Below are 14,956 nucleotides of genomic sequence, written 5' to 3'. Positions count from 1 at the left end.
AGGAGGGACGAAGAGATGTGACCTCAAGATGACTCTTGAGATGGTAAAACATCAACCCCTTCATGCCCATCAAACTTAGCACTGACTTTGGAGTCGCTTCTCCCAATTGATCACCGAATTATAATCAACGATCACAATTCGATCGTAATTGACTCAGATCTACAATTCAGAAATATGAAGCTTCAGCAAGGTGAGTGGAAGGCACCGTGGCCTTCGTGGGAGCCAATCAATCATGTGAGGTTGCAATCAAGGTTTAGAGATGTTGAGCTAACTAACACTATTTCAAGTCAAAAATTAAAAGGATTAGAGAAAAGATGATGGGCTATGGATTTCCTGAGTAATTAATCCTTGTGAAGAGTCATTTCCACACACTGCCCATTTTTTGTACAGAACTTGCAAATAAATTGAAGATATCAAATTTACTCGTCACCGAAAGTATGTCAAGTTAGGTGCTCATGAATTCGAACGCCATCTTAACCTACAAGACCAACGCAAACTGGGAAGAAGAGACCATCGATTTGTAGCGACCAAACTTGCAGTTCAAAGGACCACCTACATCAAAAGAGAACAAGATTCTTCGACTCTCCACTCGTCCAGACCATTCCGTAAGTTCAACATACGGTACAACGATGAGAAGTTCATGAGAAAACTGATTTGAAAATGTGAGAACATTTCCGTCACCCACTGCAAAAGCATGCTTCGGATATAATGATGAAACAAAGAATAAAGATGTGCAACATTTGCTAACAAAAAACACCTTATAGATCAACACATAAAGTCCCAGAAAACAACACATAAAGTTACCAATAAAATGTTAGAGCTTCAACACTAGAGCTGCCCTTACATGATTGTTGTCTTTCGTATCTGAGTCCTATTCTTCATCCTCATCTTGTACATCATTTTTCAAACAAAAGGTGATCAAGGGAAACATTAAGACTTTTAATGTTTTGATGAGTCCTCAACAGCAACTGCTTCACCTCTTCTCTTTTCCTTAGTGTCCGTGCCTTCTTCATCGACATTAGCTGACTCTTCAAGGATGGAGACTCCATTGTTTTCTTTAATATTATCCGTTGAAACCGAGTCACCAACCTCCTTGATCGTAGTAGATTTATCATCTTTGGTCATAGGCTGTTTGCACTCAACGAGAAGGGCACAGACTTCCTCGGTGCTCACAAGGTCAATCGGTGTTTGCTAGGCCTTTGTCGTGGCGGTGAGGCTTGCACCTTTATTAATGAGATACTCGATGAGCTCTGGATGAGATCCTTGGACGGCATAGTGCAGAGGGGTCAAACCTTTCAAGTTAGCAGGCCTTGACAGAGACATCAGAGGATAATAGGATCCTAATTATCTCTAGATGACCTTTCTGAACAGCAAAATGGATCGCAGTCGTATCACCCATGGCAGCAGCAGCTCCAATGTCGGCGTTATTCTTGTAGAAAAATCTTGCTACCTCTGTCTGCCCAAACCAAGCAGCCAGATGAAGACTCAATTTCATATTATTCGTGTCAAGGTAGCAACATTAGATGATCAAACAAAAGATTTTTCAAAAGAATCATTAGTTCCAGTTTTAACAGAATAAAAACAAAAGTAAAAATGTGCAATGCAGTTGAGAGAATCAAGTTTCAGAATGATCCAAAAGTTGAGTTTGTACCATATGACTTGCAACTTTCTAAGATGACAACAGGTTTAGTAAGAAAAACTATGATGTATCCCTTTTTCGACCATATGGAGGTTCAAGATATTGAATAATTTTTATTAATTTACTTACCCGATATCGAGATCTTGAAAAGTAAAGCACTTGTTGGATGTTTAAAATTTTTAATACCCAAAAACTCATAACATAAATTGACAGAAAAGAGATGTTTAAATTGTCAACAGCAACAATTTCTCAGCTTCGTAATGAACATTTCCAATATTAAATCTAAGTATCGAAGCAACACAATTCCACCCACAAGTTATGTGGAAGTTCTTATACCGAAGAGTGTCAGTGTGGATGAATCCGCATGTATCATTTCTGCAAATCATTGCCACAGTCATCCTCCATCGATAGATAGTTTCATCATCTATATCCTTTTCTTCATTCTCTTTTCAAAGGAATCGAGTTGATATTTAAGACCTAAGACTCAGAAGGGCCAGCTAGTCACAAATAATGCACCAAATCAGACAGCAATGCGAATCCTAGCAAAGGAATTTAAATGAACCAGCCAAGTAGGTTAAAGCTCAAAAACCCTAAGGGAACCTTAAACCTCAGTGCCAAACTCTCGGCGGCGCAATAAGCTGCTCGCTCGACAGATTCTGAACCAAGCGAAGAGCCCACCACATGATAACGACAACAAAAGCGAAGATTGAGGAAAGGAGAACAAGGGAGAAAGGATACGGTGTCCGGGAATGGCGATCTCGAGTATTGACGGCGAGGGGATTAGCGTTGCAGATGGACTCGACCGTGGTGAGGTCCCCGTTCCTCGCGGCGGCGTGGAGATCGGAAGATTCGCTGCCCCCCTTCGGTAATCGGTTCTGATGCGGCCTAATCCTGTGCGGCCTACACCAGTTTAAGCCGTGACCTCAGGATGGTACGGCTCGGTTCGGGGTCCGGATGCCGAGGATCTCAGGAGGAGCTTGACGTCTTTCGAGAAAGGGTTCGCGGCAACCCGCTCGGGTCGTGGTCTTCGGAGGCGGATAGATGCAGCGCCCCGGTTGCGCGGTCGTCGTGTACCTGCACAAAGGTCGGACCGTCCCTCCGGCCCGACCCCTCCGACGGTCTAATTAGTGGACGAGAGGAGAATCCCCCTTTTTCTCAGGGCCTTGGACTCTTTATAGCTTGGGTCTGATATTACCTGATGTTCCTGTCTGTCAGAGCAAGGTCGTGTCTCTGGCGGGATTTGACATTGCTATTAAGGTCGCGTGGCGGACCATCTTGTCGCAGGATGTGGGTGGCCTCGATCGTCGCCCCCTGCGTTTGGGTGAACGTGCAGGGCATGGGCGAGGGAGTCGCTGGCTGTGAAGGGGTGACGTTGGCGATGTCAGGTCGATGTTAATGCTCGTTCACTCGATTGGCGACATGGCGTGTCACGTCGTCATTACTCCCTTAGGGGAGTACCTTCGGGTGTCACACCACGGGGTGGCTGGAGTCACAGTCTGCATCCCTGCTGACATTATGGTGACTCCCCTATCACTTCCCCCCCCAAGGCGGAGGTTTGCTACATTGGTCTTTAGAGTTTCGTGGATGGAGGGCGTCCTCGTGTATTGAACAGGCGAACCATAAGTCCGAGAAACGAGCGGCAAGTGATGACTGGATCGACGAGTCGCAGGTCGGGATTTGAACTGAAGCGACTCGGAACGACTGGGACGACGAGTCGCTGGTCGGAACCTGAACTGGAACGACTCGGAATGACTGGATCGACGGGTCGCAGGTCGGAATTTGAACTGGAACGACTCGGAATGACTGGATCGACGAGTCGCAGGTCGGAATTTGAACTGAAGCGACTCGGAATGACTGGATCGACAAGTCGCAGGTCGGAATTTGAACTGAAGCGACTCGGAATGACTGGATCGACGAGTCGCAGGTTGGAACCTGAACTGGAACGACTGGATCGACGAGTCGCAGGTTGGAACCTGAACTGGAACGACTCGGAACGACTGGATCGACGAGTCGCAGGTCGGAACCTGAACTGGAACGACTCGGAACGACTGGATCGACGAGTCGCAGGTCGGAACCTGAACTGGAACGACTCGGAATGACTGGATCGACGAGTCGCAGGTTGGAACCTGAACTGGAACGACTCGGAACGACTGGATCGACGAGTCGCAGGTTGGAACCTGAACTGGAATGACTCGGAACGACTGGATCGACGAGTCGCAGGTCGGAACCTGAACTGGAACGACTCGGAACGACTGGATCGACGAGTCGCAGGTCGGAACCTGAACTGGAACGACTCGGAATGACTGGATCGACGAGTCGCAGGTTGGAACCTGAACTGAAGCGACTCGGAATGACTGGATCGACGGGTCGCAGGTTGGAACCTGAACTGGAACGACTCGGAACGATTGGATCGACGAGTCGCAGGTTGGAACCTGAACTGGAATGACTCGGAATGACTGGATCGACGAGTCGCAGGTCGGAACCTGAACTGGCTGCATGCTGTCTCGCGTTGGCGCTGCGTTCGAGGCGGGGACCTCTATTGCGTTTGGGCAACACTGCCCTGTTGTCTCCCAAGGGCGGGAACGCGGGCGTCTTGAGTGGACTGCGCGGCGCCACGCGCCACGTGGCGCTTCAAGGGGGGTGGCGCAGTTTCTGGGGATCAGGCGCGCTGCCGGCTGCGATTTATTTCTCCTTTCTCGGGAAGCTCGACTGTCACCTTCGGCTTATTTTATATAAGCTTTCCCCAAAGGGGTTTCGCTGATCGTCGTTTGGTTGCTGTCGCTCCGTTTGGTTGCCGCCGCCCCTTGTTCGCCTTGTCCTTCGACTCAGGCCTTCCACATCGTCTTGAGGTTAGGATGTCTTCGTCTTCCTCCTCTTTTTCGTCCTCCACCTCTTCTTCTGAGGGCCCCGAGGTCAGGCATTTGTCTCCGGGGGGTGTATCCTTAAAAGTGGGGGGAAGTTCCGCCCGGCTTGCAAACCTCAAGCTGTGGCACGACGTAGAGTCGGTGGTGACCGAGGAGCTTTTGGAGGAGCTCCGGGTTCGCTACTGTATCCCGGAGGGTTACGGCCTGTCAGCCCCTCGTCCGGACCAACGGCCGTATGACCAGTTCCCTCAGGGGTTCGGGCTGACAGTGGGCGCTCTTGAGGCGGGGTTGCGGTTTCCGCTCCATCCTGTAATTGAGGACTGCCTCCGCACCTGGGGCATCTCGCCGTCTCAGATGGCGCCCAATTCCTGGCGATACTTGGTCATCTTCCTCGGGGAGTGTAGGATGGCCGGGATAGAACCGTCCAGGGCTCTATTTCTGGCCTGCTTTCGGCTGTGTAGGGGTCGGGGTGGGTATTATTTGGCCGCCCGTAGCGGGTTCAGGATCAGTGGTGCCCCTTCCAATAATAAAGGCTGGAAGAGTCGCTTCTTCTTCGTCAGCTGCAGTCGAGAGTGGGGCTTCAACACCGGATGGACTTCTCGCACGGTCGACAACGTCCTCCCGTTGCTTTCGGGCAGAGAGTCGGCGGATGTAGATCGTTTAAGGGGCATCCTGTCCTCTTCTCGGGTGATAAAAAAGATGACCGAGGAGTGGCTGGCCGACGTAGGGTTGAGCCCGGTTGCTGGGGGTATGGTTGCCTTCACGTCGTATGTACCTCCTCCTTCGTCTCGAGTTATCTGACTGATCGGGTCTCCTTTTGCAGGGATGGTGAACTTTCAGTCCGTGAAGAAGGCGTCGCACTCCCGACTGACCGCGTCTCAACCTCGGGGTGGCACTAGCTCCGGAGAAGTCCCGAAGAGGGGCGCGTCCGAGACTGCGCCGACTTCGCCGAACACGAGTCGGCCGGCGAAGAAACTGAAGACTGCGGTCCGGAAGGTGTCTGCGCGTTCGGCCGCTCGAGAGCGTGGCGCTTCGGGGTTGACGGGGACCGCCCCGTCAGGGGGGGCCTCGGGAAACGCCAAAGGAAAGGAGGCGGTCGAGCCGGCTGGTGGCGACCCGGCTCAAGGGGCATCGGTACGCCCGAAGTCGATGCGGGACCTGTGCCGTGTCAGCCGGTTGGGGGATGAGGAGTACCAGGCCCCGATCATGACCAACCTCCCTACCGGCGCAGCAGGAGCCTCCTACGTCCCTCGGTGGCCCGGGCTTAAAACTGACAGCAAGGTCTGGGCCGACGGATCGACAGTTCAGGAGTTTATCCGGGGGGCGCTCCACCCGCTGCTGGCCAGAGAACTTTATGGCTCCACCTCGGAGGTGTTGGCAGATCGAGCGGCGAAATCCTTGGTGTGGGTGAGTGGCATCCTTGCTTTTTTCGTTTGTCCGTCACTTCAGGTGTTGATGCTGACCTGGGTGTAGGGCCAACACTACGCCATGGCGCTGATCGACCGAGTCCTCGATGCCGAGTGGTTGATCGAACGACAATCGAGCACCTATGCCGCGCTTCGTCTCGAGAACCAAGAGCTAAGGCGGTCGTTCAGCCCGGAGGTCGTGGCAGCGGCCGAGCAGCGTGCCGCGGCGTTGGATGAAGAGGTGAAGCGCCTGAAGGGCGAGCTGGAGGAGAGCCAGGCTCGCGCCCGAACGCTGGACGATGAACTCCAAACGCTCTCCAACGACGTTGAGTCCGCGCGGTCGGCCGCTTGGGCCGCCGAGGCAGCCTTGAAGGAGGAACAACAGGCTCTGCCTGGGCGGATAGAGAGGGCGATCACCGAATACAAGGCATCGGACGGGTTCGAGCGCGGCCTGGTGAGGTCCGGACGGGCGACGTACGAGTTCGGATACCGAGTGGCCTGTGCTCGTGCCCGCTCGAGTCATCCGTAGTGGGAGCTGGAGTCGGATCCCTTCGCCGACCACCCATCGGACGAGGCGGTGGATATGCCGGCGAGCATCCCCTTCGATGACGGGCCCGAGACGCCCCCTCCGTGTTGATGCGTGTTTTTTGTTTTTGGTCGGGTTGGCTTTTCGGGTCTTTGTATTGCCTACCCAACGTTTTGTATGAATCCTTCATAATGGAGATGACTTATTCTGGCTATTGTCTCGTGCATCCCGCGTGATACATGTCTTTGTTTGGTTCTCCCTCACGGGTAGAATTTCTTCAGATTTGCTGCATTCCAGGTCCTCGGGAGGCGACTCCCTTCCATAGTTTCGAGTCGGTAGGTCCCTTCTCGGACCATGTCGTAGACCCTGTACGGGCCCTCCCAGTTGGGCGCGAGCTTGCCTCCTGCCTGGGTCGGGTTGGTTACCCCCTCTTTACGGAGGACGAGATCTCTGATCTTGATTGGGCGAGGACGAACTCTTTGGTTGTACATTCGTGCCACGGCCTTTTTATAGGCCAGGGTGCGTAGGTGGGCCTCGGTCCTCCTTTCTCCGAGGAGGTCTAAGCGCGCTCTCAGGCCTTCCTCGGAATCCTCTTGTTTGTAATCCGAGGTGCGAAAGGTTGGGAATACCACTTCGGGCGGTAGGACTGCTTCGGTCCCGAATGCAAGGCTGAACGGGGATTCGCCTGAGGCCGTCTTCGGGGTTGTCCGCATCGCCCATAGAACGCTTGGCAGTTCGTCTACCCAGGTTCCGTGCGCGCCTGAGACTCTCTTCCTCAGGCCCTCTAGAATCGCCCGATTCATTACCTCGGCCTGCCCGTTGGTCTGAAGGTGTGCCACCGAGCTAAACTTCAGTTGTATTCCATACGACGAACAGTAAGCCTTAAACTTGGCGTTGTTGAACTGGGCCCCATTGTCTGTGATAATGGCCTTCGGGATCCCGAACCGAGTGATGATGTTCTTCCATGTAAAGCTTTGGACTTGCCTCTCGGTGATGGAGGCCAACGGTTCGGCTTCAACCCATTTTGTGAAATAGTCAACCCCGACAATGAGAAAACGTCGTTGCCCCGAAGCCGGAGGGAAAGGACCGAGGAGATTGAGTCCCCATTGGGCGAAGGGCCAAGCGACTTCCATCGGGCTGAGAGGGATCGCCGGTTGGTGCTGCAGCCGGGCGTGCTTTTGACACTGTTGGCACTGTTGCACGTATGATGCGGTGTCTCAGCGCATCGTTGGCCAGTAGTATCCTTGTCGGAGGGTCTTGAAGGCCAGTGTTCGACCTCCGATATGTTCCCCACAAATTCCCTCGTGGAGCTCGGCGAGGACGGTGTTGGCCTCAGGTGGTGCAAGGCAGAGCAAGAGGGGCTGTGAGAAACCCCTACGGTACAGCTTCCCACCAACTAAGCTGTACCAGACTTGCGTTCGCCTTAGTCGTTTCGCTGCTGTCGGGTCGTCGGGCTCCGTCCCGTCTTTCTTGAAGCGGAGTATCTCCTCCATCCAGTTGGGCGGGTCTTGAGTCTCGATGACACCGCAGGTCGGTATGGTAGATGCCGTTATGTGCTCGATCACGGGGGTTTCTTCTAAACCCCGCGCGGAGGCTGCTTTCGCCAGGGCGTCAGCCGACGCGTTCTGGGCCCGGGGTACCTGAGTGATCAAGAACCGGCGGAAGAGGCGGGCGAGCCGTTGCGTTTCTGCTAGGTATGATGACATCGTGGGGTCCCGGGCCTCGTAGCTCCCATTCACGTGCCCTGTCACCAGCTGGGAGTCGTTGAACACCTCGAGGTTGTCTACCTGCATTTCTAAGGCGAGGCGTAGGCCATGTAGTAGCGCCTCATACTCGGCTTTGTTGTTAGTGGCCCGAAATTTCAGTCGGATAGACCTCTCGTAGATTTCTCCAGTAGGGCTTTTAAGTACGAGTCCGACCCCGGCTGCGCCGGTGATGGCGGAGCCGTCGACGTGCAGGGTCCACGCGCGGTCGGTGTCCTTCCGCCCATCTGCACAATCCTCGGGCGTTAGCTCAGAGATGAAGTCGGCCAGTACCTGGGCTTTGATGGCGTTCCGAGGAGAGTATTGGATATCGAACTCGCTGAGCTCGACCAACCACCGTAACATTCGGCCTGACATGTCGAACTTGGATAGGATTTTCTGCAGCGGCTGGTTGGTGATGACTTTGACCGTGTGGGACTGGAAGTATGGGTGCAGCTTTCGCGCCGTCTTTACCAACGCCAGAGCCAGCCTTTCGATGGGGGGGTACCGCGCCTCGGCACCGACGAGGACGTGGCTGACGTAATAGATAGGTTGCTGCTCCGGCGGTGCTTCTCGGACCAGTACCGAGCTGACCACACGCGCTGACGCCGCCAGGTAAAGGCCCAGGGTTTTCCCTGGCTGAGGGGAAGCGAGTCGGGGCAGGCGGGCAAGGTACGTCTTTAGGTCTTCAAAAGCTTCCTCGCACTCGGGGGTCCAAGTGAAGTTGTCGGCTTGTTGCAGGGCCTGGAAGAAGGGCAGGCATCTGTCGCCTGACCTGGATATGAATCTGCTGAGCGCCGCCAGCTTCCCCGTAAGGCATTGGACTTCTTTGACGGAGCGGGGTGAGTGCATCCGGGTTATGGCCCGTACCTTTTCCGAGTTGGCGTCTATTCCCCTCTGGTGGATGACGAAACCGAGGAATCTTCCCGAGCTAACCCCGAAAACGCATTTCGCGGGGTTTAGATGCATATTAAATCGTCTGAGGGTCTGAAAGGTTTCCGCCAAGTCGACCAGGTGCGCCTCTGCGGTTCTGCTCTTTACGATCATGTCGTCCACATATATCTCCATGTTCCTGCCAATTTGGCGTTTGAACAGCTTGTCGACCATCCTCTGGTAGGTTGCCCCAGCGTTCTTCAGGCCGAACGGCATCACCCTGTAGCAATATATTCCTCTATCGGTGATGAAGGCGGTATTCTCTTGGTCCTTTGGCGCCATGTGGATTTGGTTGTAGCCCGAGTACGCGTCCAAGAAGGTGAGGAGTTCATAACCCGAGGTGGCGTCGACTAACTGATCTATCCTTGGGAGCGGGTAATAGTCTTTAGGACACGCCCGGTTAAGGTCGGTATAGTCAACGCACATCCGCCAGCTCCCATTAGGCTTTTTAACGAGGACTACATTTGACAGCCATTGAGGGTACTTCACTTCGGAAATGAATCCGGCCTCTGTTAACCGGTCAACTTCTTCGCTGATCGCCTTCTGTCGGTCGGGCGCGAACCTCCGTGGTCTTTGCTTCACGGGCTTGGCCTCGGGATTGATGTTAAGGTGGTGTTCGGCTACCATCCGATCGATTCCTGGCATTTCCTTGGGCGACCATGCGAATACATTGGCATTTTCCTTCAGGAACTCGACGAGCTAGAGCTGGTTTTCTTTGGGCCGGGCCACGCCGATTTTCACAGTCTGACCGGGTCGGTCCTCCTTTATCGTCGTCTCGGAGAGTTGCTCAGGGGGTTCGAGGTGGGTTGGTGTGGCAGCCTCTTCTCGAGGGTCTGGGATATGGGGGCATACTCTCTTCGGGAGGGAGACCGCAGTGAGGTAGCACCTTCTCGATTCTCCTGGGTCGCTTCGTGACTCTCCGACCCCTGCCGGGGTGGGGAACTTAATGGCTCGGTGGTAGGTTGAGACTACCGCTTTCAGCTTGTTGAGCGTCGGGCGTCCGAGGATGACGTTGTAGGTCGAGGGCAGGCTGACCACCATGAACGTAGTCATTATCGTCTTGGTTCTTGGTTCCTCCCCAATGGTGACAGGGAGTGTGGTGGTGCCGAGCGGGGAGATTGAGTCTCCGGTGAATCCCGTGAGTGCCGAACTAATGGGAATGAGGTCCTCGGTGGGCAAGCCGAGCTTTTTGAAGGCGTCGAGGTACAAGACGTCGGCGGAGCTCCCAGTGTCGACCATCACTCTTTTTACCCAAGCGTTGGCGATCTGGATGGAGATCACCAGAGCGTCATCATGATGGGACCGTTCTCCCTCCTCGGCTCCAAACGAGATTTTGGGTTCTAGCTCGGGTCGGGGACGTTTCTCGACCGAGCTCCGGGCATAGGATTTCCTTGCGCTTGAACTACTGCCGCCTGCCGCCGGTCCCCCGATGATGACATCAACCTGCCTTTCGACGGGGATCCGGGGACGCGGGGTCGTTTCTCGGGGTTCCGTGAGATAGCGGCCGAGGTACCCCCTTCTGATCAGCTCCTCAATCTGGTTCTGGAGGTCGTGGCAATCCTCTGTGTCATGGCCATGGTCTCGGTGGAACCTACAGTATTTCGATCGATTTTTGTAAATAGCTCTCATGGGATTGGTGGGCCGCAAAAGACCTTTCTCCCTGATTTGGAGGAAGATCTCGGTACGGGGCGTGTTGAGTGGGAGGGGCGGAGGCCTCGGGAGCCGCTGCTCGGGATGGTCGAGCCTCCGACGGGGTTGTGGGTCGACCGGCGAGGTGGCGGTTCGGGATTGCTCGGTCCACGGCTTCTTCCCGACCGTGCGTCTTCCAGCCGCCAACGCTTCGCCGGCGATGTATTGGTTGGCACGGTGGAGCATCTCAGGGACAGCGGCCGGCGGCTTCTCAATTAGTGACTAGAAGAACCTTGAGGGTTTCAGCCCCGTCAGGAACGCCTGCATGATCAAAGAAGGGTGAGTGTCCGAATACCCGCGGATCTACGCGGCGAAGCGCGTTACGAACTGTGCGAGCGTCTCCTCCTCGTGCTGCGACAGCGCTAGTAGGGCGGCTATGGAAGGCCGAGGTCGTGCGCTGGTAAGGAAGTTTTGTTCAAACTCCTTGGCGAACTGGTCGAAAGATGCGATTGAGGATTGGCGCAGCCGGCTAAACCATGCGCGTGCTGGTCCTCTGAAGGTGGTCGGGGATGTACGGCACATCAATGCGTCGGACGTGCCGTAAAGGGCCATCTGAGTTCTGAACGCGGCGACATGTTCCGCTGGGTCGGAGCCGCCGTCGTATGTTTCTAGGGACGGTACCCTGAAGTTGAGGGGAACGGGTTTCTCTTGTATTTCCTGAACGAAAGGGGATCCACCCGAGGCGCCCTCATTTGATTCGTCCCGTGATTTCTGGAGCTCACGTCGGAACTCGTCTAGGCGGCAGTTGACCTGGGAGAATTGTACCTTAATGAAGCTGTCTGCCGTGTCGGACGATACGGTGTCAGAAACGCGTGCGGGCGAACTTTCGTGGTGAACGGCCCCGTCTCGGGTTTCACCGATTGCATCCCGTCCCGTGCTCGACTTTCGCTGGGCTGGGTCGGCCGGGGGATCTGTCAGTCGCCTGATTTCGGGAATAAGTGGGACAACGGTCTGCATTATCTCCGCCATTCCGTGTACTTGCTTAGCGAGGGCGAAAAACGCCTCGGGCGGTACGACCGGGGGGCCGACCGCGGGTAATGGGGGTGGCATCCCTAAGTCGTTGAACAGGTGCCAATAACGATCTGGCGTTGACGTCGGGATTTCTCCTTCTTCGTGGGCGACGGGTCCGGCGGGGCCGGTGTGAGGATCGCTCGACATTCGGCCCTCCTTCTAGCGCCAATCTGATGCGGCCTAATCCTGTGCGGCCTACACCAGTTTAAGCCGTGACCTCAGGATGGTACGGCTCGGTTCTGGGGTCCGGATGCCGAGGATCTCAGGAGGAGCTTGACGTCTTTCGAGAACGGGTTCGCGGCAACCCGCTCGGGTCGTGGTCTTCGGAGGCGGATAGATGCAGCGCCCCGGTTGCGCGGTCGCCGTGTACCTGCACAAAGGTCGGACCGTCCCTCCGGCCCGACCCCTCCGACGGTCTAATTAGTGGACGAGAGGAGAATCCCCGTTTTTCTCAGGGCCTTGGACTCTTTATAGCTTGGGTCTGATATTACCTGATGTTCCTGTCTGTCAGAGCAAGGTCGTGTCTCTGGCGGGATTTGACATTGCTATTAAGGTCGCGTGGCGGACCATCTTGTCGCAGGATGTGGGTGGCCTCGATCGTCGCCCCCTGCGTTTGGGTGAACGTGCAGGGCATGGGCGAGGGAGTCGCTGGCTGTGAAGGGGTGACGTTGGCGATGTCAGGTCAATGTTAATGCTCGTTCACTCGACTGGCGACATGGCGTGTCACGTCGTCATTACTCCCTTAGGGGAGTACCTTCGGGTGTCACACCACGGGGTGGCTGGCGTCACAGTCTGCATCCCTGCTGACATTATGGTGACTCCCCTATCAGGTTCTTCCTCCTCGATGCCGCTCCGGGGAGTTCTAATAGGTATGACTCATTGCCAGCTCGATATTGGGCCTAAAGGGTTACACACATATGGTAAGCATTGCGATTAGTAAAGATTCGAATATGAAATATCCACCGGAACCCCTATCTTATTGGATATCCAATAACCCTCTGAATTATTGGATCACATGAACGAGATCCAATATTAGCCCATGAGAGATTATTGGATAGAGATCTACTAATATAAGATGCTTGGGTAGTTAGATGGAGATCCAATACCCAATAGGGGAGGATCCATTAGGGTTAAGTTTACTACGGAACTCTATAAATTGGAGGGAATCAATGGTTCATAGGCTAGAACCTTTTGCTTGCCTCTCTTATTCTCCTCCCCCTCTACCAGAGAGGAGTGCGCTAGACCTCATTCACCCTCTCCTAGAAATCTGCAAGGATTCAGGGATATACGATCTCCCTAGGTATCACAATTTATCTTATACGCGGTTTTAAGTTTCGCGGATTTTTGCGTACTAATCTTCGCACGACGACGAATACATCTTTAGGAATTGGGGATTTTGTTTTCTGTTCTTCCGCTACGCATGTGATGTCGCCCCCCAAGATTTCCCAACAAATACTCCCGCTATGACGGATTGATACTGATCCTCCCGCTCATACGATCGAGCCAACACACTCACACCCTGTTGGTCGAGTACCTGCCCAAGAAGCAGAAGAAGGGACAAGCCCAAAAGAAGACCCAACCTTCCGGACAGTAGGGGGAGGGAAAAACAGAGAGGGAAACCTCCCAAAGCAGAAGGGGGAGATCAAAAAATGAGAGAGAGTGAACTACCGTGCGAAAGGGGGAGAACAAAGAGAGAGAGGGAAGGAAAAAAGAAAGGATTCACTTAGGTCAACATTCGTCACTCCTACATTTGCCCCTACAAAAGAGTGTCATCCGCCTCGATGGATCTCGCACCAACCATCACAGCCTTAATAAGGATCTCACAGCAAAAACAACACTCACGCAAGCATGTAGTAGTATAAGTAAAATGACAAAATTCAAGGCCCCTTTGCAGTGTCCCGAAGCACACCTTCCAAGGGGGGCAAACGATACAAAAAAGTTTGGCATTGCCAGCTCACCTCGCCACCTAGGCCAACAACGCCACCAAAGCCAAATGTAGGAAACAACCAACTCCACCCAACCGCCGGTAGGGATCTGCCCTACTGTCCTAGCTTCCCAAAGTGGGCACACAAGACCCACTCCTTACCGATACCGCAACTAAAGAAACCATGCCCCGTATTAATGGTTGGCAGCATGCCCGAGCTTCCCAACAGCCTCCTAGCTGACATCTCAACAGAAGCCATGCCTCTGCATTAATGACTGGCAGCATGCCCCATGCTTCCCTAGTCGCCTACTGGCTGACATCTCAGCAGAAGCCAAGCCTCCGTATTAATGATTGACAGAATGGCCCGATTTCACCAGCCTTCCCCTTCGGATGACCGATGGAGGGCTCACTCCCTGCCTAACCTAAAGTGGCAGGGGAGTCAGCCCAAAGGCGTCCCAATGGTCCGCACCAACAAGCCATCCTTATTAATGCCTCCACCATACATAGTAAGGGAGGCCTTGGCTAGCACACGTCTAGACCACTCAATGAGTAGGTATAAAAGCCAAGACCTATACCTAGACAAAAGGAGGCAGGCAAAAACCGCCTATTCTCTCATTTACACTACTCTCACTATTGTCTTCCTCCCTGTCCATCTTTCACTAACTTAAGCATCGGAGGGGTCGACCTGAGACACCCTCGGCACAAGCCTATTGTGCAAGGTCGTCAGCGTAGCTAGGAGGTGCGACTAGAAGGCAAGCCAACAGAAGGGACCTACACTTTGGACATATAACTAATCGGGCCAACTCACTAGTCAATTGTCTCAGTGTGTTAACAAGAAATATCCAAAAAGCTGAGTTTGTACCCTATGACTTGTAAATTTCTTAGATGACAACAGATTTAGTATAAGAAACTATGATATATCCTCTTTCCCACCACATAGAGGTTGAAGATATGGAATAATTTTTGTTAATTTACTTACCCAAGATTGAGATCTTGAAAAGTAAAGCACTTCTTGGATGTTTAAAAATTCTAATACCCAAAAACACATAACATACATTGACAGAAAAGAGATGTTTAAATTGTCGACGGCAACAATTTCTCAGCTTCGTAATGAACATTTCCTATATTAAATCTAAGTATCGAAGCAACACAATTCCACCCACAAGTTATGTGGAAGTTCTTATACCGAAGAGTGTCAGTGTGGATGAATCCGCATGTATCA

The 14,956-nt window shown here is 53.5% G+C and overlaps 1 protein-coding gene across 3 annotated transcripts; it reads right to left on the bottom strand.

The window, feature by feature from the left end:
- Positions 1–778: 778 nt before the first annotated feature.
- LOC135596999 (uncharacterized) lies at positions 779–4,886 on the bottom strand. 3 transcript variants are annotated; one of them, XM_065089357.1, is made up of 3 exons: positions 2,378–4,886; positions 1,293–1,484; positions 779–1,223 (listed from the first exon to the last, which is right to left on the bottom strand). In XM_065089357.1, the coding sequence occupies exon 1, from the start codon at positions 4,135–4,137 to the stop codon at positions 3,067–3,069; it is 1,071 nt and encodes a 356-aa protein (XP_064945429.1). In that variant the 5' UTR covers positions 4,138–4,886; the 3' UTR covers positions 779–1,223; positions 1,293–1,484; positions 2,378–3,066. The 3 variants fall into 3 exon arrangements, with proteins under 3 accessions (XP_064945429.1, XP_064945427.1, XP_064945428.1); XM_065089355.1 differs by having other exon boundaries at positions 779–1,484; XM_065089356.1 differs by having other exon boundaries at positions 779–1,456.
- Positions 4,887–14,956: the final 10,070 nt, after the last annotated feature.

This window comes from Musa acuminata, chromosome BXJ1-11, assembly GCF_036884655.1.
Source record: "Musa acuminata AAA Group cultivar baxijiao chromosome BXJ1-11, Cavendish_Baxijiao_AAA, whole genome shotgun sequence".
Lineage (NCBI taxonomy): Eukaryota > Viridiplantae > Streptophyta > Magnoliopsida > Zingiberales > Musaceae > Musa > Musa acuminata.
Note: the sequence above shows the minus strand (reverse complement) of the source record. Positions and strands in the feature narration are given on the sequence as shown.